Source organism: Megalobrama amblycephala, linkage group LG14 (genome assembly GCF_018812025.1).
Source record: "Megalobrama amblycephala isolate DHTTF-2021 linkage group LG14, ASM1881202v1, whole genome shotgun sequence".
Taxonomy (NCBI): Eukaryota; Metazoa; Chordata; class Actinopteri; order Cypriniformes; family Xenocyprididae; genus Megalobrama; species Megalobrama amblycephala.
This window is the reverse complement of record NC_063057.1, coordinates 42,871,176-42,892,914: the sequence shown is the minus strand read 5'-3', so window position 1 is coordinate 42,892,914 and position 21,739 is coordinate 42,871,176. Positions and strand designations below refer to the sequence as shown.

Sequence of the window (21,739 nt, the reverse complement as noted above, 5' to 3'; positions counted from 1 at the left end):
CTGTTGGTTAAAAAATGAATAGCCTATTGATCACAATCCGCGCGATCAAGCTGATAAAATAAAAATAATAGGATTGCAATAATTTTGACTTGAAATAAAGTTTGATCATTTTGACTCAAGACTCCGCTTTAAACTGTTAAAACTAGCCGAAATCCGTGTGATCATTTAGACAAAACATGATTGCGATTGACAATAGTGTACGTCAATCGGTTCACCTGACTGTGTGGAAACATGCGATTTTAAACTGCTTTATGATAAACATTAATATTTGTCAATGTATTTTAGCAAGCAGTTCTGTAAGAACTCATGGTCTCTGAATTGATTCTTGAACAACGCACACGCTTGTCAACGTGAGAAATAGGTCTAATCATGGGCGTACGGGCCCCCACCCTATGATAGGCCCCGTCGCAGATTCACCTATTTATACGTAGCCTTTGCTTTTTTTTTTTTTTTTTTTTTTTTTTTTTTTTTTAGAACTGAACTCAGTTGACTAAAGATGAAAATAAAGCATCCAACTGAAGCCCAAAAATGAAAGTAGAATATCATAGAAAATAGGCTAGTGCTACACTGTAAAAAATATTGCATAGTTTTTACAAAATAAATTTGACAGCTGTGGTTGCCAGAATAATTCTGTAAAAATACAGAAAAACGTAAATTTTACAGTATAAAACTGTAATGTACAAACAAGAAAATATGAATGTAAACCAGTAAATTCAATGCACACTACCACTAAAATCTGTTTTGTACCTTTAACATATACTGACAACCACCATAATAATGCAGGTGGTAAAAGAGAAAGCCACATGAAGAATCAGAGTTCATCACAAGTAGCTTTTCCATGAGCTGAAGTATATACTAATATATAGAAGGTGCACAGAGTCATTCACGCAAACACAAAACACCATCATGGTAACCCACAATACTTACATAATGCAATAAACATTCATTAAACAACAGAAGATGTAACATAAAACCCTAATGTACATAACTGATAACAAAAACTATTAAGAAACATGATTATTTAAACAAAATACTTTCAAATGTGGAGTGTCACACAGGGAATTGTGGGAATATCAGTTTACAGTTTTTGACTGTAAATTATATATTGATTTGTTCATTTTTACGTCTAAAAATTTACATTAAATGTCTGGTAAGAGCTTTTACATTTTTTCCCTGTATTTATGGGAACTTACTGTTAATCTATTTACAGTTTTTTTCCGTAGTGTTTTTACAAAATTTCACCGTTAAAATCATCACATTCATTTTTTACAGTGTAAATTACAAAAGGGGGAAAAATGCACTGTTGTTTCCATCGCCCGTTTGTAAGGTAGCCAAGTCAACAGAAAGCCTTGACGCGCTGTGTTACCGTTATCGGACGTGTGCCGAGACAAATAAATATGTTCGGTCTTTGCTGAGACATTATTATTATTATTATTATTATTATTATTAGGCTATTATTATTATTATATATTGCCCAAGCGTATTTACCCCATCGCCAGCTCTGCTAATGGTCAGCTACCGGGATGGCTGAAGTACTTTTCCATGCCTATCCAATAAGTCTAGAGTTGTTTCTTTATTCTTTTACTATACATGAATTATCATGATGCACCGATCGAAATTACTGAAAATTTGCAGCCGAAACAGCAATTTACGCGCTTGTCTAGAAGGGAACCTTACGCAAATTTGTCTAACTTAGAATTTAGACCAGCTAAAATATACTGTTAGACCAAAATATCTTATCGATTAATTAAGTAATAAAGACATGTAATAAAGTAATAAAGAAATAAAAAAAAAAAAGAAAAAAAGAAAAAGAAAATACGTCTATTGCTTCAGCCTTATTCAAAGGCCGCGGAAACATGAGTTCGTTTGTTAGGCAATCCATTCCACACCCGACGTTCTTGGTTTTCTTCCCATTTATTAAATATTGGCAATTGGGTGATGAAACATTGATTGAAATTAAGATACAATTTCTACAAAACGAAATTCACTTTAAAGAAAGACTTACTATAAAACAAAACTTAATGAATTGGTCAAACTCATGTCTGACCCGCTGCACGTCTCCCAACATTCATGTCATGCTATTCAATTATCATAATCAGCGAGATGAAATTAAAATAATAATAATAATAATAATAATAATAATAATAGGCTATAGCCCACTATAAAAAAACTAAATTTGCTACATTTTATCCCTCTGGCAGACGAACGCGCCGGCGCTTTCTGATGGATTTTTTCCTCATGACAGCTGAAACAACTGAAAACAGGCCTTCCCTCATTTTTGGCGATAGCCTATAGACTAGTGCAAGACTACAAATGGTCTACTTTTATTTGTGTACGCTCACAATAACAACAAATCATTGGTCTTTTGTAAAATAAAATAAATAAAAAAAACTGCGTGCGCTTTTAGCTGTCTCTCTGCTAGAATCTTTCTGGAACGTCTCAGAAATTTTACTTAAACTCAGAGAATAATTGTACCTAAAGAAAAAAAAACATTTTTCGATAAGAAATTCATAGGTCTGTTTTAAATAAGAGGCGATCTATCGGCTGGAACGTGTTTTTTTTCTCAAATCATGGCCAGTGTTGCTGCTGTTATCAGTTCTCTTGACTCTCGTGCACACGCTGCGTTTCACAGATAATCGAGCGTTTCGTTCTGGTAAAAGCACAAAACAAAATGCACACAACGTGTCCTTGCTCTTGATGTACAATCACTGATGAACACCTTTGGTTTTAATGAGTAAATTAGCCTATAGTTATTCCTGCCTGCCGGTATTTAGTCTGCGATATCAAAATCACTAAACATTATAGCATATATACTAGCCTAATATTACTCAATAATAACATCAAATGTTATTAACCTTTATTTTTTCTAATCAAACCAGTTTCAGAACGTTTATAATACAGAAGGAACGCTGTAACAGAAACGTTAAAATACCGATTCTGCTCGGAGTGGAGTGATTTATTATTATTATTATTATTTTTTCCATTTTTAAGCCCTGGTATAAAGTTTAGTAAAATGTTGATAAATTGTGCAGTCTTATACTGGTATCCCAGATTTCAATATTTGGTAGTTTAAATGCCTGCTTGAGGTCTCTGTGAAAGTTTTAAAGCAGTTTTAAAGCAGTCTCATGTGCCGCTTTCAGACTGGTCACGTCCGTAACGGAAAACTGTCACATCCGTAACGTTGTTTTTTCCTCATTTATGCGAACACGAAAAATGAAATAAAATTATTATTTTATGCTCTGTGGAGAGCCAACCCTTCTTCATTAGGTGGGCAGTATTACTTTTGGTTTGCGCAATGTAATTCGCAGAATTCTTAAAAAATATGTTGTCACCCAAAACTTAGTGACTTTTTTTTGTCACGTCCGTAACGCTGTATATTTCCCTCATCTAAAATATAAAACAATTGTATAGACTGACATTTTTCTAATGTCTGGACTCCTTTAGTAAGGGATTATGAATATATAAATAGACGGTTTAATATGTTGCTATTAAATGCATTCTTTGAGCGTTTACATTTCAAGTTTTGACTCCAAATGTCACGTCCATAACGCTGGAATTGCTCCTTATTTAATAAACAGATAGGTATTTGTTGTGAAAGAATTTCAAGCATTTTATGTAAAATACAAGCACTTTTCAAACTTTGAAAACACAACATCAAAATTCAAGGATTTTCAAGGATTTCAAGCACCCGTACGAACCCTGTCTATTAAGCCTATATAATTTTAGTGATATTATTATTATTAATTTGTAATTGTATTGTTATTAGTGTCATTAAATGTTTTGTGAATATGATATGGAACCACAAAATGTGTGGTAATGTGGTGATGTAGTTATAAAATTAGGCACGGCAAATACATTTTAGGTCCTAATGTTAATTTAATAATAATAATATAAATGAATGGGAAAACAAGCCACTATCATCTTGAAATAGTCATGGGCATCTGCCCTCAGCAATATGTCTGACTATTGTCTGACATGATACTATCGTCTATTGGCACAACCCTAGTATAAAAAAGTTACGATATTCACCTTTCTGCCCGTCTCCTCAGATCTTTTAATTTTTGTGCCATGCAGACTTTGATCTCAGTGCCTCCGATGCCTGGGTATGTCTTTTTGACATGGTCTGTAAGAAAAATGCACATACCTCACTTTTGTAACACTGATTCAACTTTGCTTTTTAAATTTGAAGAACAAAATAGCTCAGAAAAAAAAAAACGCTTTCCACTTAATAATAAACATAACAAGTACTATTGTTGCTTTCGGTGATGTGTTAAATCTGTTTTGACCCCTTTAATGAGCTGATACAATAGCATTTTGCCTAACGCAAAAAAAATATTCAGGCATGCTTACCAATTACTAGCTGAACTTTTTCCAGGTCAAGGCTCTTTCTTTTTTCACCGACAACCCCTTTTTTTCCAGTGACAGAGCATGTTGTCATCTCTTCCAAAGAGAAGATGGAGTCCATAAGAGTTCTGGTTAGCTTTTTGTAACTCTCACACCTTTGAGCATGATCCAAAGCAACTGGGTTCATTAAGTCAGTCACAGACTTGTTCTGCAAAGCAAAATTATAAAATAAAAATAAAATAAAATACATAAAAATAAAAATAAAATAGAATACATTCACAGACTTGTCAACATTGTGTTTGTCATTTTCTAATGATAAAATCATAATTAACTTACTAACTTTCTACAACTTTTACTTGGGAGCTCATGGACAAAGGGATACACTTTGAAAGGATCACGCAAAATGGAGAAGAACACAGAAAATTAAGTATAGGTAATTTGGTCTTAAGCTTTGAATGTTTACCGTTCCTCTCCATTTCACACAAACTATATATAGTTTAAGGGGAGCAAATTGTATATGGTTTATTTATTTTTTTACTTTTATAACACGAGATGCTTTTCAGTTTTGTAGCTGATTGTGACCAAATAATAAATAAATAAATTTTGTTTTTAGCAGCCCTGCAAAACAATATGAGCTGTGCAAGAGTTCATTCTGTTTACTGCTTAGTGCTAATACCATGACATTTAAACCAACACACACATGCAAATGTGATTTTCAATTGATCAAGGAACATGCACATCTATTTTGCACACATACAGCTCTTAACTGACTCCTCCTTTTTAATGTAGCCTGCTGATTTTTGTTAATGGTATTCAGCTACAACTAAATGTTTAGCAACAAAATATGTCTGGTATCGAAATGTTTGACTTTTTTCCCACTGGACTTGAAACTTGGAATCAATAAGAGTAGGAATTGATGAGCAGAATCGGAATCAGTAAAGTTCAAACAATAATGCTGATATCTAGGAAAACAGCTCTCCTGCTTGTGTGATATTGCTTGGCTATGTCATATGATAAACAAACTTGCATGGTCCTCAATTGAAATCACTTCTCCCAACAATGTATATTATACCATTATGTCTCCAGTTTGGTTAAGAGTGGCTACGTGGGTGTTAGATGTGAGTACTGGGTGGCTGGGAGCAGACTGAGCCGCCTGAATGGCATCTTTGACAGCTTTTGTGATTGTACCAGCAAGTCCTATATTCAAATAAAAGGAATGAACAGTTAACAAAAAACCCCGCACAGCAATCGAGTTGTGACTATATATATATATTTATATATATTACTATTATAATCAGACCCTCCAGTTTTTTTACGATTAATGTAAATGTAATGTAAACAAAGTCATTGGAGACCAGTCGAGTCTAAAGAGAATGTAATAGGTGGAACAAAAAAAACGTGCAAAATACTGGTGGGACTGTAAAATAGAAATGGGTTAAAGGCTCCCCTTACCCTCTTGCATTTGAAAGTTTAATCTTCTCAAACGCCTTATCTCCTTTTCCTTAGTTTTTAGCCTCTCCTCAAGCTCTTTTATGTCATTGTTGTAGTCTCTCTATCAGTGTAGAAAGAGGTACAAGAGAAAGAAAATAGAGAAAGACACTTGAAGTGCTGGAGAACTTTCTAGAATCTTGTAATTGTCTCGGATGTGAAAAGATATCTCTGTTATCTGTGGCTCAGGTAGAGAAAACTAATGAACTGTGTTTTGTTTTCCCTCACATTTTACTGCCTATATGGATGAAAAAGACACTTTTACCACATTAATAAGTGTAATAAGTGTTTTTTTTTTTGTTTGTTTTTTACATTTACCTTTGGCCGTTTTGGAGTACAGATTGAATCATGCTCTGGAGTCCCATTTGAATCATCCCCTGTCTGAAAAACAAGTGTATGGAGTGTAAAGGGTCAGTAGTAATGAAAATTGTCCAAAATTGTTTGAAGCTTAAGTGTTAAAGATAAACATATGACCAGTGGCAGCTTGTCGAGGCAAGAAGGGCACAGCCTACCCAAGATTTTGATGTGAACATGGGAGAAGGTGACGCTCTTTACAATTACGCCACTGGCCTTGCCCGTTTTCTCATGGCTCTCACCCCACCCTGCTTGTCACACCAAGCTATCATTCAAACAGTCTCTACAAATTAAAAATGAAGGAAGACTCCGCTACAGCAGTCAGCTTCACTAAACGGTCCAACATGCTCACACAGACAGGGATGGATGTTTGCTTCAAGTTATAGGTGAGTGAAATTATATTTCAATTATTGTGCTGATTATGTGTGTTTTTCTGTCTAAAAGTGAGTAAAACCCCATTTAAAGCATTTAATGTTTAGCAAACAATAATAATAATCATCGCCATTATCATCCTCGACAGGGGATCCCCAGAAATAAAATAAAACCCATGAACCGCCACTGCATGACATACAACAAATCATCAGTAAAGTATATTTAACACAATTAAAATAAAAGGTCATTGTAAAGGAAGAGACTGGATGAACATGTGTTTGGACAACATATCAGCACCTGATGTTGAGGAGTCTCATCCTCTTCATCAGATTGAGAAATCCTATCTTCTTCAGTGTCAACTGTAGTCTGACAAAAAACAAGTACATTGCAACGGGTAAGAGAAGACAGAATATAATTTAATTAAGACAAAAGAAATGAAAAGGAGGCAAAATTTGAAAAAAAATTGCATTAAGGTCATTCAGTTTTAGATTTGACTATTATAGGGGCCGTTCAATTATTGTGTAACGTACCTTGGATTTCAATGGAGTCGCCATCTTGTGCGCATCTATCCACTGACGCTCGACCTTTTTTATTTCTCCAAGGCTCTCTGTATTCAATCAAAGTAACAAGTGATTGTAAAAGTGTTGAGCAGAATCTTAAACATTTGTTAAAAATTATGAGGAAAATAATAAATCAAGCATGTTAGTATTTCTTAATAGCGAGGCTAATACAGTAACGTTCATCTAGGTTAGCTAGCTAAATTCAACACGAAAATTACTTAACGAATCTACAAATTAGGTGTCTGACTTAAGGTTAAGTAATAATGAGCTGGGCATCATCGATCATAAAAATTCTAGCGCTAAAAATGTACAGATTTACTTACCGTTTACACAGAGTATTTGGGCCGGAAACGCTTTCCAGCCGCATTTCGGGGGCTTAACTCCAACCGCTCCGTGTTCCACCAGGCCAATCCTCTTTGGGTCCTTTAACATTTTTTTGTCCTTCACAAAGTTATCCAAGCCCACACTTACTTGGTTTTCTTTTACCCATTTTATTAGCACGTACATGGCAACAGCTTTCTTGATTTTAATGTTTACTATATCTACTTCGAGTTGCCTTAGCAACAGGCAGCAAAAAGAGCGCCAATCGTAGCCAATCAGATCCGTCAAATCGAAATTCTCCACTCGCGTCATTTCTTTCGTTTGGCGCCCACACACTCTGAAGAAGAAGAAGAAGACGAGTACTTTTGATATAGTAATAGATCAGAGTGACGTTAGAGGACTTTGAAATGGAGCCGTTTAAAGGAGGAGGTTATATAGAAGATATTTGCGAGATGACAACGAACCTGTACCCCGGACGACAAAATATCATATGGAGAAAATTGGTAATGTGGACTAACGTTATCTACTAATGCTCGACAGCGATCCAGTCGCATTTGTCACTAAAAATAGATGCGTCCGAAAAAAATGTCTTTAGATTTTTTTAATGAAATGAAAGATCATGTTTATTAAAATTTAAAAGACTATAATTTCATTAAATAAATACGAGCACAACGTTTCAAAGAACAAAAACGGGATGCTGTTGCACTTTCTGTAGAAACCGTTCATGGCAATTTGCATTCAATTAATTATACGCGTTTATGCCACTTTAGTAAGTTATGACTGTTTAAAATTTTTTTTGTAATATGTTGTTGATGGTTGTTTATCTCCTTAGTCTTTTGAATGAACAGCCGGTAATAGTAAGGGTAACGTAGATTTTTTTTAACCACTGTCATTTTCAGGAAATATCAACGTCATCTATCAGCGTAATGTTGTGATTAACAGAATCAAGTGTTTCTGAGTAATAAATGTCTAACATATTTTATTTGCAAGTTTTAAATAAATACCAAAGACCTAATATTATTGACTTTATTTCAGATCCAATTGATGATGGAGACAGGTAAAAATACATAGATCAGTAAAGTGATGTTCTGTTTATCCTTTTTTTGGATCTATTAGAGATATTTATGCAAATATGAATTACTCTGAAATAAACAATATCTATGCAGCTGTAATTCTGATTCAATTGAAGATAACAGCATTTGGAATCATCCAGAGGTAAGATCACATTTGTACATAGCACACTTATAAGGGTTGTACTAGTGCAGAAATCACGTATTCATTGAACTCACTTATTGCATTGAAATGTATTATTTTCTCTCCTCTTTTACAGCAGTCCATTGATGACCATGCAAATAGAGACAGTGATGCTACAGGTGCTGCAAGTTTGGACTCTGACATTGAGGTGCGTTCAAAGTTTTTACATCTAAGAAATAATGGTCTTGCGTGATGTTTAGGGTGATCTCTCACAGCCTAGACAGAAGATACATGTTGTGCTTATGAAGCTAAATGTTAAATTGTCTTTATATAATGTTGTTTTTTCTTCAGCAACCCACTGGGCACGCTGTAGATGACAGTGATGAGGAAGAGTGGAGACCAAACGATGAACCACAAGTATGATAGCTCACTCTTTTTCTCATTTCTAACTCCTATAATGACTGAGATTCCACTTTAAATAATTGGTGAATATTTTCTCTCCTCTTTTACAGCAGTCCATTGATGACCATGCAAATAGAGACAGTGATGCTACGGGTGCTGCAAGTTTGGACTCTGACATTGAGGTGCGTTCAAAGTTTTTACATCTAAGAAATAGTGGTCTTGCGTGATGTTTAGGGTGATCTCTCACAGCCTAGACAGAATATACATGTTGTGCTTATGAAGCTAAATGTTAAATTGTCTTTATATAATGTTGTTTTTTCTTCAGCAACCCACTGGGCACGCTGTAGATGACAGTGATGAGGAAGAGTGGAGACCAAACGATGAACCACAAGTATGATAGCTCACTCTTTTTCTCATTTCTAACTCCTATAATGACTGAGATTCCACTTTAAATAATTGGTGAATATTTTCTCTCCTCTTTTACAGCAGTCCATTGATGACCACGCAAATAGAGACAGTGATGCTACAGGTGCTGCAAGTTCGGATTCTGACTTTGAGGTGCGTTCAAAGTTTTTACATCTGAGAAATAGTGGTCTTACTTGGCATGCTCATTTCGGTTAATTTTCCCAACCGACACTCGTTATCCGATTTTTGACTGTTAACTGATAAGATCATAATATTGAATTGGCATTAAATAAAAAATACAATTGACGAGTGTCTGTGTCTTCCACAGGTTTATTTTAATATACAAACAGCAGCATAGAACAGATCAACAACAGAACATGGATTCACATTATCAAATTTTCACGCACCTGCAGCGTTTCTGACATCAGAAAAACTTAATAAAATAATATAAATAAAAAGCATAAAATAAATAGGTCTACACTAGATATTTTTCACTTAAATATTTAACAAATTAAGATGACAAAAAACGAAAACACAGTGAATCCATTTGAAGTTTTGTACAACCTGTATTTTAGACATTTTTTCCAATAAATAAAAATAGCAGGCCTACCTCAATCCACACATTGTCTAGTTTTATTTAAAAAAGTAACATGTCTAGGTGTTGTGGGCTTAGTCTGGAGCGCCTGTTGGCCGTTAGACCCGTGGTAGAAAACACCCTCTCAGATAGCACTGATGTCACGGGAGTACAAAGATACACTGCACACGTAAGCAGGGTGTAAGCAGCACATTTTTTTCTGCGCCCATGTTAACAGATTAGTGAATTCACACCGAACGCAGAGGCAGCACATCGCAGCAGCAGAGCAGGAGCAGCAGCTTCTCACAGATTCTCAAAGCATTGTTTAGTGGTTGTGTGATCGAGATGGAACGATTAAACGCAAGGCTCGAAATTGCTACCATTTTGGTCACATATGCGCCCGAAATTGAATCTATGCTATCTCAAAAAATATTGGGAGCATTTGTGCGTTTGCACCAAAAGAAAGTGCCCTTTTATTTCACAGAAAAATTCTGCATATTTCTTTGTCAAATTTAAATGTATGTTTTATGTCAAATAATAAATAGTAACAAAATTTGAATTTTAAATCAAATCCTCAAAAATTCACTTAAAGGAGATCTTCCATATGGTGTTTTGGTGGGAGGAGGTTGTTTCAGTTTCAGCTTCTTAACCCTCATCCTGCACTCTGCAGGAATAGCAGAGATAAAAAGACTAGGTCAAATTTAAGTACAACAGTGACAGGGGTTTAACATTGTTATTAAGGCAAGATTTTAATTATAATTTGTATTATTACACTTGCAAGAGTTAGAAAAACAGAACACATTTAGATAAATATTCCCTCAGTTTATAAACCGTGATCACGAACTGTTCCCTCGGTTTAACAAATCGTGCCCAAGGATTAATAAATACCCACAAATTTCCAATCCGTGCGCTCAGATTTTGCAAACCGTACCCTCAGTTTTTAAATCCGTGCCCACAAATTCACAATCCGTGCACACGGGTTTGTAAAAACTTTACTCTTAAAAGAAGAACAGAAAACTCCTGGATAGCCTACATGTTAACGAATCTTATTGTTTTATTGTGTATTATTCATCAAATCACTGCTCAAAAAATGAAAGGAACACTTTTTAATCAGAGAATAGCATCAAGTCATTTAAACCCCCGGTATATTGATCTGGTCAGTTAAGTAGCAGAGGGGGTTGTTAATCAGTTTCAGCTGCTTTGGTGTTAATGAAACTAACAACAGGTGCACTAGATGGGCAACAATGAGAATTAATCCATGGGCACGATTTGTTAAACTGAGGGTACAGTTAAAGAATTTGTGATCACGGTTTATAAACTGAGGGAACGGATTGCAAAACCGTCGACACGGGTTTTTTTTTTTTTTCTCCTATAGGTGACATGCAGGGCTCCGTACATAATAATCAATGAATTATTGGAAAAAAATTCCATTTAGAGAAAGAGATCGTAAAATAAATACAACATCTGGTTCTGCAGCACATCATTCTCCTACATTTCAACCACAAGTACTATAACTTATTGGGATTCTGTTTTTTGTTCCAGGTTAATGATGACATGATGAGGTCCCCACTGTACAAAGGAGCATTGGTTACTCTTGGACAAACCATTCTACTTCTGATGGCCTTTGCTGGAACTGTTGGATTGACGCAAGATGGTTTGCAAACACTTCTCCAAATGTTAATTATCATATTACCACAAGATTCCCACTTGCCAGCCACCAAATACCTCTTAAAAAAACTTTTCAAAACTGGGAAATATGATTTTCATGTTTATTGCCCCAACTGCTGTTGTGTTTTGGAAAATAATGAATGCAAGGCATGCAATCAGTTTTTTGAAAAACCCAAATTGGTGAAAAATGGTAACTTCTTTTTTACACTTCCGCTTATCGGCCAACTGAAACATGTCCTAGAGACTTTGAATCTCGGAGAGTCATTGAACTACAGAAAGACCAGGCCAAGTAACTCTGACACAATTTCAGACATTATGGATGGAAAATTGTACGAAGAAATGTTCAAAAAGTCAAATTTAAAAAAAGATTACTCTTTTAGCTTTACTTTTAATTCTGACGGTGTACCTATCTTCAAATCCTCCTCTTTTTCGATCTGGCCCTTGTTGTGTTACATAAATGAGCTCCCACCTAATATAAGGAAAAAGAACATGTTTTTAACAGGACTATGGTTTGGTGTGAAAAAACCAACAATCTCCACATTTTTTAGACCATTTATCAACGAAATGAAAACTCTTGGTTCAGCAGGTTTTGAGTGGTGTTTAAAGGGGAAAATTATAAAATCTTACGTGTATGCTGTAATTTGTTCGTGTGATAGTGTGGCTCGGGCTATGATACAAAATATCAAGCAATTTAATGGGAAATTTGGCTGCAACTGGTGTCTACATCCAGGGGAAAGAGTCGAGAAAGGTAAAGGAAATGTTCAAGTGTATCCATACATGGAAGAAGTGACCGAACGCTCTCACAAAGATATGGTTCAATGTGGAAGTAATGTAGTGGTTGGTGAAACCTTTGGTGTGAAAGGACCCACACCTTTGATGTCGCTGCCTTTTTTTGACATTGTCTCTGGATTTATTGTTGACTCCATGCATTGCATTGATTTAGGCGTGATGAGACAGCTGTCTACCCTGTGGTTCGACAGTTCTTACCATAGAGAGCCCTGGTATATTGGAACAAGGATCAATGAGATAGATAAGAAGATGGAACATTTTCAACCTCCATCTAACATCACAAGAATGCCTAGATCTATCCTAACCAGAGCCTACTGGAAAGCCTCAGAATGGCGAGCTTTTCTCTTGTTTTATGCTCCCATTGTTTTAAAATCTGTTCTTCCATGTAGATTTTTTGAGCACTTCCTCCTTTTGTGCCAAGCAATTTTTGTCTTGCAAACAACAACAATAACACAGCTGGAGCTCTTTTATGCATCTCAACACCTGAATGAGTTTGTGCGGAATTTTGAGACCTTGTATGGTAAATCACATATGACATACAATGTTCACATTCTTCTTCATCTTAGTGACAGTGTCAGAAACTGGGGCCCCTTATGGTGCTATAGTGCATACAGTTTTGAAGGATGCAATGGATTTCTGCTGAAACTATACAATGGTACACAGTCTGTACCCTTACAGATAGTAAGATCTTTTCTCTTACTAAAACAAGTAGAATGCATTGGCAAGATTGTGATGACAAATGCTCACCCTAGAGTGAAGCAGCTGTTTGACACAGTGCTCGATGGTTATAGTACAACTAAACATGCAAGAAGAGTGAACGGCACTGTGCTTTTTGGACACGGTTGCTTTAGAGCTCTTGATCTATACGAAAGGGATGCTATTGAGCAACATCTCGGATACCCTGTCAGAGATCAAGCTATGTTTTACCACAAAGCTGTAGTTAACTCTCAAATATTTCTGAGCATTAATTACAGAAGAAAACTCAAAAGGGATAACACTCTGGTCAAGATATCTGATGGCAGTGTTTGCCAGATAGTCTCATTTGCCAATGCTGTGAGTAACACTGGCTGTGAACATGCATTATGTCTAGTGAGAAAGTGTGTGTCAAAACCAAGATTGTATCTTCAAGCCTACTATGGTGAATCTAGGTGCCAGATTAAGCATGTAATGTCAATACCATCTGAATTTGGTGATTTGATTGCTCTGGACATATGCCAACTTTCAGAAAAATGCATAGTGTATAGAAAAGAAAGTGGTTGTGTTCTTTTTTGCTTAATGCCAAACACTTTTGAGCGAGATTAACATCTGAGCATGCCTGGTTACTTTGGCAGGCAGTAAGGTTCAAATTTAAGAGCAAGGATTTGTCTTGAGAAATCATTATACTAAAGCCAGTAGCTACTGACTTACCCACTGATAGGCCGGCAGTGGATCTGTATAAGCACTTTCCTCACATGGCAGACGACTCACTCTCCTCACACAGCCACCGACTCTCCTCACACTGCGGGCGACTCACTCTCCTCACACAGCCACTGACTGAGAAGAGTGAGTCGCCCGCAGTGTGAGGAGAGTCGGTGGCTGTGTGAGGAGAGTGAGTCGCCCGCAGTGTGAGGAGAGTCGGTGGCTGTGTGAGGAGAGTGAGTCGCCCGCAGTGTGAGGAGAGTCGGTGGCTGTGTGAGGAGAGTGAGTCGCCCGCAGTGTGAGGAGAGTCAGTGGCTGTGTGAGAAGAGTGAGTCGCCCGCAGTGTGAGGAGAGTCAGTGGCTGTGTGAGGAGAGTGAGTCGCCCGCAGTGTGAGGAGAGTCGGTGGCTGTGTGAGGAGAGTGAGTCGCCCGCAGTGTGAGGAGAGTCAGTGGCTGTGTGAGAAGAGTGAGTCGCCCGCAGTGTGAGGAGAGTCAGTGGCTGTGTGAGGAGAGTGAGTCGCCCGCAGTGTGAGGAGAGTCAGTGGCTGTGTGAGGAGAGTGAGTCGCCCGCAGTGTGAGGAGAGTCAGTGGCTGTGTGAGGAGAGTGAGTCGCCCGCAGTGTGAGGAGAGTCAGTGGCTGTGTGAGGAGAGTCAGTCGTCTGCCATGTGAGGAAAGTGCTTATACAGATCCTCCGCCGGCCTATCAGTGGGTAAATCAGTAGCTACTGGCTTTAGTATAATGATTTCTCAAGACAAATCCTTGCTCTTAAATTTGATCCTTCCCATCTGCCATAGGTTACAAGTGTCAGCCTACGGAGCAAAAGTAGCTAAAGCTATTGGTAACATTTGCCCCATGTATATATGTATATATTGTTTTTTATATAATATATATATATATATATATATATATATATATATATACATTTTCATCTAACTCAATATTAGTCCCATTGAATGACTGTTGTTTTTGATGTAATTGTAATTATAATTGTATTTTGTATACATTATGTATAACTTAGAAGAATCTGCATCTAGTCAGTTTCTTACTTTGGTCAATAGCTCATTCTGTCAAAATAAAAAATTAAAAAAGCCTTCCAAATGTGTGGTGTATTCCCTTCATATAGAATCATTATGCATTCATATCATTAGTCAATTTTGTGAGAATATTGTGTGTCAGTACTTACCACTTAGTTATCACTTTAGTATCTGGTACTACAGACTGCATAGCTCAGCTTATGGGGATGTTATGAGATGAACAAAACATCAACATTGTGTAAGCTGTTGTGTTGGGATATTTGGCTATTACAGTTTTTTATCTCAGTCGCTTTGGTGCATTTCTCATATCACTATTTACATTTGCACAACAGTTAATGCAGTTCTCAAAACAATTAGTAAAAACAGCAAAACCTAGTTGATAACCTGCAAAAGCGTGTCACTTGCTCAAAATGGATAGCTCATTCCTCAAAAGCAAGTACTCATGTCAATGAAAGTGTCAGTGTCATCATGATGAAAAGTCCTGACATCATTGTTTTAATAACAAGATAGTCAAATGGCTTCGTCATGTTTTCATTATGACAGTCTACTCTGTAAATGTTTTCCAATGCAAAAAAAGTAAGATCTTGTTGACACTACCTGAAAATGCTCAAGACAGCACTATATACTATTTGCACAGCCATTCGAAAAATACAGTAAAGTTACACATTACTGTATTTAATGAGGTAACTGAGTACAAGACACTGAATATGTGTTTCATATTTTTACTGTATATGCTCTTTGCAATTCTAATTTGTTCACACTGCGGGCTAAAAATGCACCCTTATTTACAACAAGCATAAACTCCCTTTGGGTAGAGCTGTGCACATCTGTAAACAGTATTGCAGTATATTGGAATTGAACATACAACATACATAGTACTGTAATCATTCATGCTCCTCCAGACGTTCCTCTCTGGCCTCATAATTTCATCTACATCACAACTAGTTCAACATTTTTGTATGTAATGACTCAGGCAATGAAATGAGGACTATTAGTTTTACATGGAATAACTATTCAGCATTCACAAGTATAGTTAATTTTGACTGACATGACATAAGCAACTGATAATGTTATAAAACAGCAGAGTTGTATGAAAGCAATTGATGCATGTCCAAAAGCATTTGCAATTTGTTGGAAGGAATGAGAAACTGCTACTGTGATGTGCACAAATGACTAAATGTTGTGGTGGTTGAACTAACTGTTGTGCAAATGTAAATAGTGATGTGAGAAATGCACAAAAGCAACTGAGAAAAACTGTAACATAGATATCAATTTTAAACAAGATTAAAAGATCCAGTAAAATTGTCTGAACTTTCTGAAGCTGAAAATGTACAGTATTTGTGATGTGCTAACACAATTCACATATTAAAACATTACAACATGTGAAAATATATTCCACATGTGCTCCACATTATAACCTATAGGCTAGTAACATGTTTTCCATATGTGCCACTTGCTCCATTATGTTCAAACTTTGTTCACATGTGGTGACATGTTTTTCACATGTGGTGGTTCACATGTGGTGGTTCACATGTGGTGACATGTTGTTCACATGTGGTGAAATGTTGTTCACATGTGGTGACATGTTGCTCACATGTGATCACATGTGGAAAACATGTGATCACATGTGAAGTTCATGTGTTTTTTCTGTAAGGGTCCATAACAGAGCGAATTGCATCCCGTGTCTCGTTTCCCATTTCCGCGGTCGTTTCGGTTTTCGATTTCTCTAACCTACAATGTAAAACTCGGCGCTTAGCATCTACGTCACGGCTCTCAGCCCGCCCTCTGTTCGTTGATTGGCCCGGCTGTTTCCAGACCGGTGGCAAACAGAAAGCTCTGACGCTGTATCAGACTGAGTACAGAAGCGAAATGAAATTGAGCGGAAGTAGGAAGTCTGACGTAGTCAGGCTAATCAGATGCAGCAGGAGCGCGATGCAGTTTTTTGACGTCACACCCCCGCACCAAAATAAAAGTCCTGTCTGCACGCTAAAACGAATAGAAATCTACATACAGAAAATATATTCAAATGTTCATTCATGGGATGAATCATAGATTCTTAAAGTTATCAATACCATACCGTTTTTCAAGAGCTTCTGGCTTATATCTAAATATAAGCAAGTGTGAACTGCTCTCAGTTCAATAATCTACAAAGCACTGATATTCTCAATCAAGAATAAAGTTCTTGGTCTTCATATTAAAGGATTGTAAAGAACTTTAGAATATTTTAAACTCATTAAGAATTTGTGGATCAAAATTAAATATGTGATTGCAGAGAGATCTAACTAATAGAAATATCTATTCCATCTCAATTTCTCCACAGAATATTGAGGAAATAAATAAAATCAAATTTCAACTTTATTTGGTTAAAGTGCATGACTGTAAAGGATATTACTTTAATGTGGGATTTAATACAATTGATTATGTTTGTCTGAATGGAGTACCTAATTTAAAATGGTTAAAATAATTAGTTTTTTGTTTGTTTACTTTTTTCTCCTTCCCTGTATAAAGGAATATGATTCACTAGATTAAAGTCTTAAATTTTCAGATATGTCCGAGCAAGTTGCTTTCAGTTCAAACAGCTAAAACATGTATTTTAGTCTGAGATCTGAGCTTAAGCCTTGTCTGTGAAACCAGGCACAGAAGTATATTAATAGTGAAATTAAAGATCTGAAAACAAAATCCCCACAATATCCAGTTACAGATGTGAAGACCAGGAGACTCTGAATCTTCAGCTGGATTCTTTATTGAGATCATACTGCGTCTCGCTGCAGTCATCAAGTCTGACTAAAAATGAAACATTGTAGTTTTATATGCATTTTAGGAGCCTGTCCTTACAAGTGAAGAGAAAGAGCTCATGTCACAACTATAAAGCATAAACAAGGCATGAAAAGGATGTAAGCATTTCTTTTATTTAATCGCTGCCCACGTCCTTTACCCCACATTGTGGATCCTGTGATAGAAATATTTTATATAAACATGAAATGTACAGAAAATGTAGACTAAGGATGCTCAGGTCAAAGACCATGTAGACTTACACAAAAAGTAATTAAAACAGAGTAAAACTAACAGTCATATGTTTATCTTAGATCATTACAAACCAATAACCAGAACAAATCACATTAAAGAAGACTTGAGTGACAATCATTTATAACTGTAAGAATGAAATGTGCATGTATCTTTCTATTCATTGAGACTCACTCAGTTGTTGTGACCAGTGATCTCCCGGCCATAACTAAAACTTCATTTCTGCAAAGAGCAACTTGGAAGTCGTGTCAGGTATATGCTGCACAGCTAAGGAATAGAAGTACTAAAGATCCTACGCTCAAAAGACAACAGACAGCTAAAGTGTGATAGTAGCTTCTCGATGGGATGCCATCATCATACTTCAGGGAAGTATTGGACTGTATTGTAAGTTTTCAGGAATTCAGGGAATTACCTCAGTATTATATTAACAATTAGGAGTTGTTTAAATTCTTGTTACATACAGAAGGGGACTGAGACACAGGTATACCGTTTAAGAGTCTTTATTGAACAACCAGATGAGAATGCAGAGTGCAGGTGAGTGAATGCAGTTAAAGTTCGTGACAGATGATATTCTTGTAATTGATACTTCAGTTGATACTTTCCCAGGGATCGTGGATGGCAGGCAGACGTGGATCAGACGAGACACAGAGACACTCACAGAAGACGAGGCGAACACTAGGGAAAACACTAAACTTTTTCTCTCAGAAAAGTTTAGTGTAGCATTCATTCACAATGATCTTATGACTCGTTCATTGCTAATGATTGTGCCAATGTAGTTTACAAATGGTGTTAAAAAAATATTTACAGCTGTTTGGGGATTATTTTATGGCACCATTTCTTTCTTTTTTTTTACTTTAGCAGGTTACTTAAAGGCTTAATATGGTAGCCTAATGCCTACTTCTATTACTTTAACAGTTAAACTAATCAAGAGCAAAATTTAAAAAGTGTGTATGTATATTACATGATAAAAATGTTGTATTTTTGACCAGTTTTATTACATTTTTGTTCCTGAAATCCACCCTTCTGATGGGATCAGAATAATCCAGATTTTTTTTTATCAAAGCTATCCCAATCTTACTAAAAAGTTTTGAACAACACAAACTGATGATTTTATTTAGATCAAAACCAAGATTGGATTTTGTGATCTAATCTGATTTCAGAATCCCTTTTTCCTTTTGAAAAAAACATTTTTAAGATTTGATCCAATCCGATAACTGAAATTCGTTCAGATTACTTTTGAGCAACTGGCCCCTGAGAATCTTGTTGCACTGGTTTGGTTCCAATCGGGCCAAAAAACTAGGACTAGTTCAAAAAGTAGGTTTTTCAAGAAATACCTAAAAATTTCACCAGCGCAAAATCAAATCTGAGGACAAATTATGGGAAATTTGTCCATCTGGAGCCAAGGATTCCAACGATATAACACAATTGAGCCTACGCCTAAGGGTTTAAGGGCCAGAGATTTAATACTTTTCACCACTGTAGCGCCCCCGTCAGGCCAATAAGGGGGAACCTTGGTGACATTGTAGCTAGTGTCAGTACTACCAGCCCTCAAAGTTTCAGGACTTACGGTTTGGTCTGCGCGATCACTTTTAGAGGAGAATGTTAATACGTGCTTTCTCTGCTCTTGACTGAATAACTTTTGTAACAATTTAACTTTTGTAAATTGTAAGCATTAATCTGTATTTAATTTTTACACTGAAGACTATCCATTATTATTTTACATGTGATTACTTCCATTTCTGTAGTATTTCTTACCTAAACATTACTGTTATACCCACCTGAAAACTTAAAGCCTTGTTTATTTCATCTCTCTCGTTATACTATTGCATTTACTTGTGCTGCTGTTTGCAATTTGTTTATTTGTTCTTATTTTATTACTGACTTTCTGCTTGGTTTTTTTATGAAAATATTTTTTTTTTATTGAAGAAAAGCAGATTTTCAGATTTCTGCTGTAAATTATAGTTGTTAGAAAGAAAATCTGAATCAACAAAAATCGGTATCAGCAGTTCCATCAAGACCCCTAAAGCTTCACAGTCCTATAGCTCTTCCTGGGTCAACATTTCATTCACTAAAATTCGTTTTGATTTATATGCCGTTTAGGAGGCTTTCATATTAGCACTTTTGGTGCGCAACTGGGTTCGATTGACATCAGAGTTGGGTATGTTTGGATGATGTGAACACCGTCTTCAGAACTTGGGTGCGCACCCTCAAACCATACCCAAGTCTGCTTAAAAAGGAGGAGCAATCAAACTCTGGTTCGGCCCAGGCAATCGAACCATGTCTTGATTTGAAATTATGGAAGGTACTTCTGTTTATACTAGGGTTTATTTCATACAACTTATTTTTATTTTCATCCCATTCTTTCTGCCACTTGTTAGTGATATATAAATTAATTACTGGTTTAAAATCAGATATTTCCAGGTCAAGCGCATCCCTGGCAGTCGTGTCCGCTTTCTCGTTACCAGTAAGTCCAATGTGACTTGGAACCCAGCAAAAAATAATATTTAAGTTTTCCTTCTTTAAAAGATTGAATTTAGTTCAGATTTCAACAATTATGGGGTGATTAGCCTTTAAGGGATTCAAATGCTTGAAGACATGATCTTGAGTCAGAGGCAATTTAAAAGTCCCGTTCTTGACCCTTCTCAATATTTTCCAGAACCAGAAGTAATGCTCGAGCCTCAGCTGTGAAAATAGAGCCTTTATCCAGAATTCTAAGGCCATATTGTTGATCTCCTATCACTGCTGCTGCCGATACACTGTTATTGGTCTTTGATCCATCCGTGAACGCAGTTCTATGTAGCGGAAATGAAGATGTTAGCTCTAAGAATTTCTGCTGGTATTCAATTGGATCAGTTTCTGTCTTTTTGTGCTGTTTCAGAGTCCAAAAAATGGTTGTCTTTTCCAGAGTCCAGGGAGGTACAGGGCAATAAGAGCCGTTTTATATAATCCATGTTAGTATTTAAGTTAATATTTCTAGTCTAATATATTTCGGTCTAGCTTCATATAAGTAAAGGCGTTCTGGTTGGAAAACTGAAAGATTAATGTGCCTTAAGTTTGATTGCATATTGTAAGGTGATGGATCCAAAATGGTCATTAATTTTATTAATATTTATGTCAATCATTTATGGCTTATGATTTATCAATTTTACTTTTGCTTTCATATATTCATGTACTCCTACTTTATATATTAATTCTCATCATATTTTCAAGTATTTACACCCTTATGGTCTTTATTCTGTTATATTTAACTGTTCTTTAAAGTGTTCCAGTGTGACAGGTCACGCTGACACGAATGTGCAAAATAGGTCTGTTATTATTTCTGATGACATTTGAAAGTGTAAGATTTGCAAAATACCCTTAAAGGAAATGACGTCACGGATAAATCCATTGACCTTTCTAATTAACGAAAACAAGGTTTGAGTAAATTTCCCTATATGCTTATGATATAATATGGACTGAGTCGTTGATAATTTAGCTTTTTTTCTTGCTTTGCTCTCCTTGGCTTCTGCTTCTCTCTCTCATCTGCAAATGTTGAATTATTGTTCTTTCTTTTTGGTATTTGATCTTCATCTATTGGATACAAACTCTGGATTTACAGTACTCTAAATTTTATTATTAACTATTAATTACTTCTTTCTGATTGTTATTTTACCTTCTGGTTTTATTAAATATTTTCACTATCGATTAAAGGTTGCATGCGAGGCTAAATTTAATTGTAATGAATAAATAATTTTTTCTTCAACATTATCTACTGCCTGGATCTCTTTTCTCAAGTTTCTGCATCAAAGGACAGCTTCATATGGGATTAAGG

The 21,739-nt window shown here is 36.1% G+C and overlaps 2 protein-coding genes across 2 annotated transcripts; one reads left to right on the top strand and one right to left on the bottom strand.

Annotated features, from left to right (window-relative positions):
- Positions 1-3,872: 3,872 nt before the first annotated feature.
- Positions 3,873-7,751, bottom strand: LOC125245729. The gene is made up of 8 exons (XM_048156451.1): positions 7,442-7,751; positions 7,089-7,165; positions 6,856-6,924; positions 6,151-6,213; positions 5,797-5,896; positions 5,417-5,541; positions 4,351-4,552; positions 3,873-4,123 (listed from the first exon to the last, which is right to left on the bottom strand). Exons 1-8 carry the CDS (start codon positions 7,749-7,751, stop codon positions 4,026-4,028), a joined length of 1,044 nt encoding a protein of 347 aa, XP_048012408.1. The 3' UTR covers positions 3,873-4,025.
- A 74-nt stretch (positions 7,752-7,825) lies between these two features.
- LOC125245715 lies at positions 7,826-13,862 on the top strand. The gene is made up of 9 exons (XM_048156431.1): positions 7,826-7,942; positions 8,475-8,496; positions 8,606-8,654; positions 8,770-8,841; positions 8,985-9,050; positions 9,146-9,217; positions 9,361-9,426; positions 9,522-9,593; positions 11,557-13,862. Exons 1-9 carry the CDS (start codon positions 7,930-7,932, stop codon positions 13,771-13,773), a joined length of 2,649 nt encoding a protein of 882 aa, XP_048012388.1. The 5' UTR covers positions 7,826-7,929; the 3' UTR covers positions 13,774-13,862.
- Positions 13,863-21,739: the final 7,877 nt, after the last annotated feature.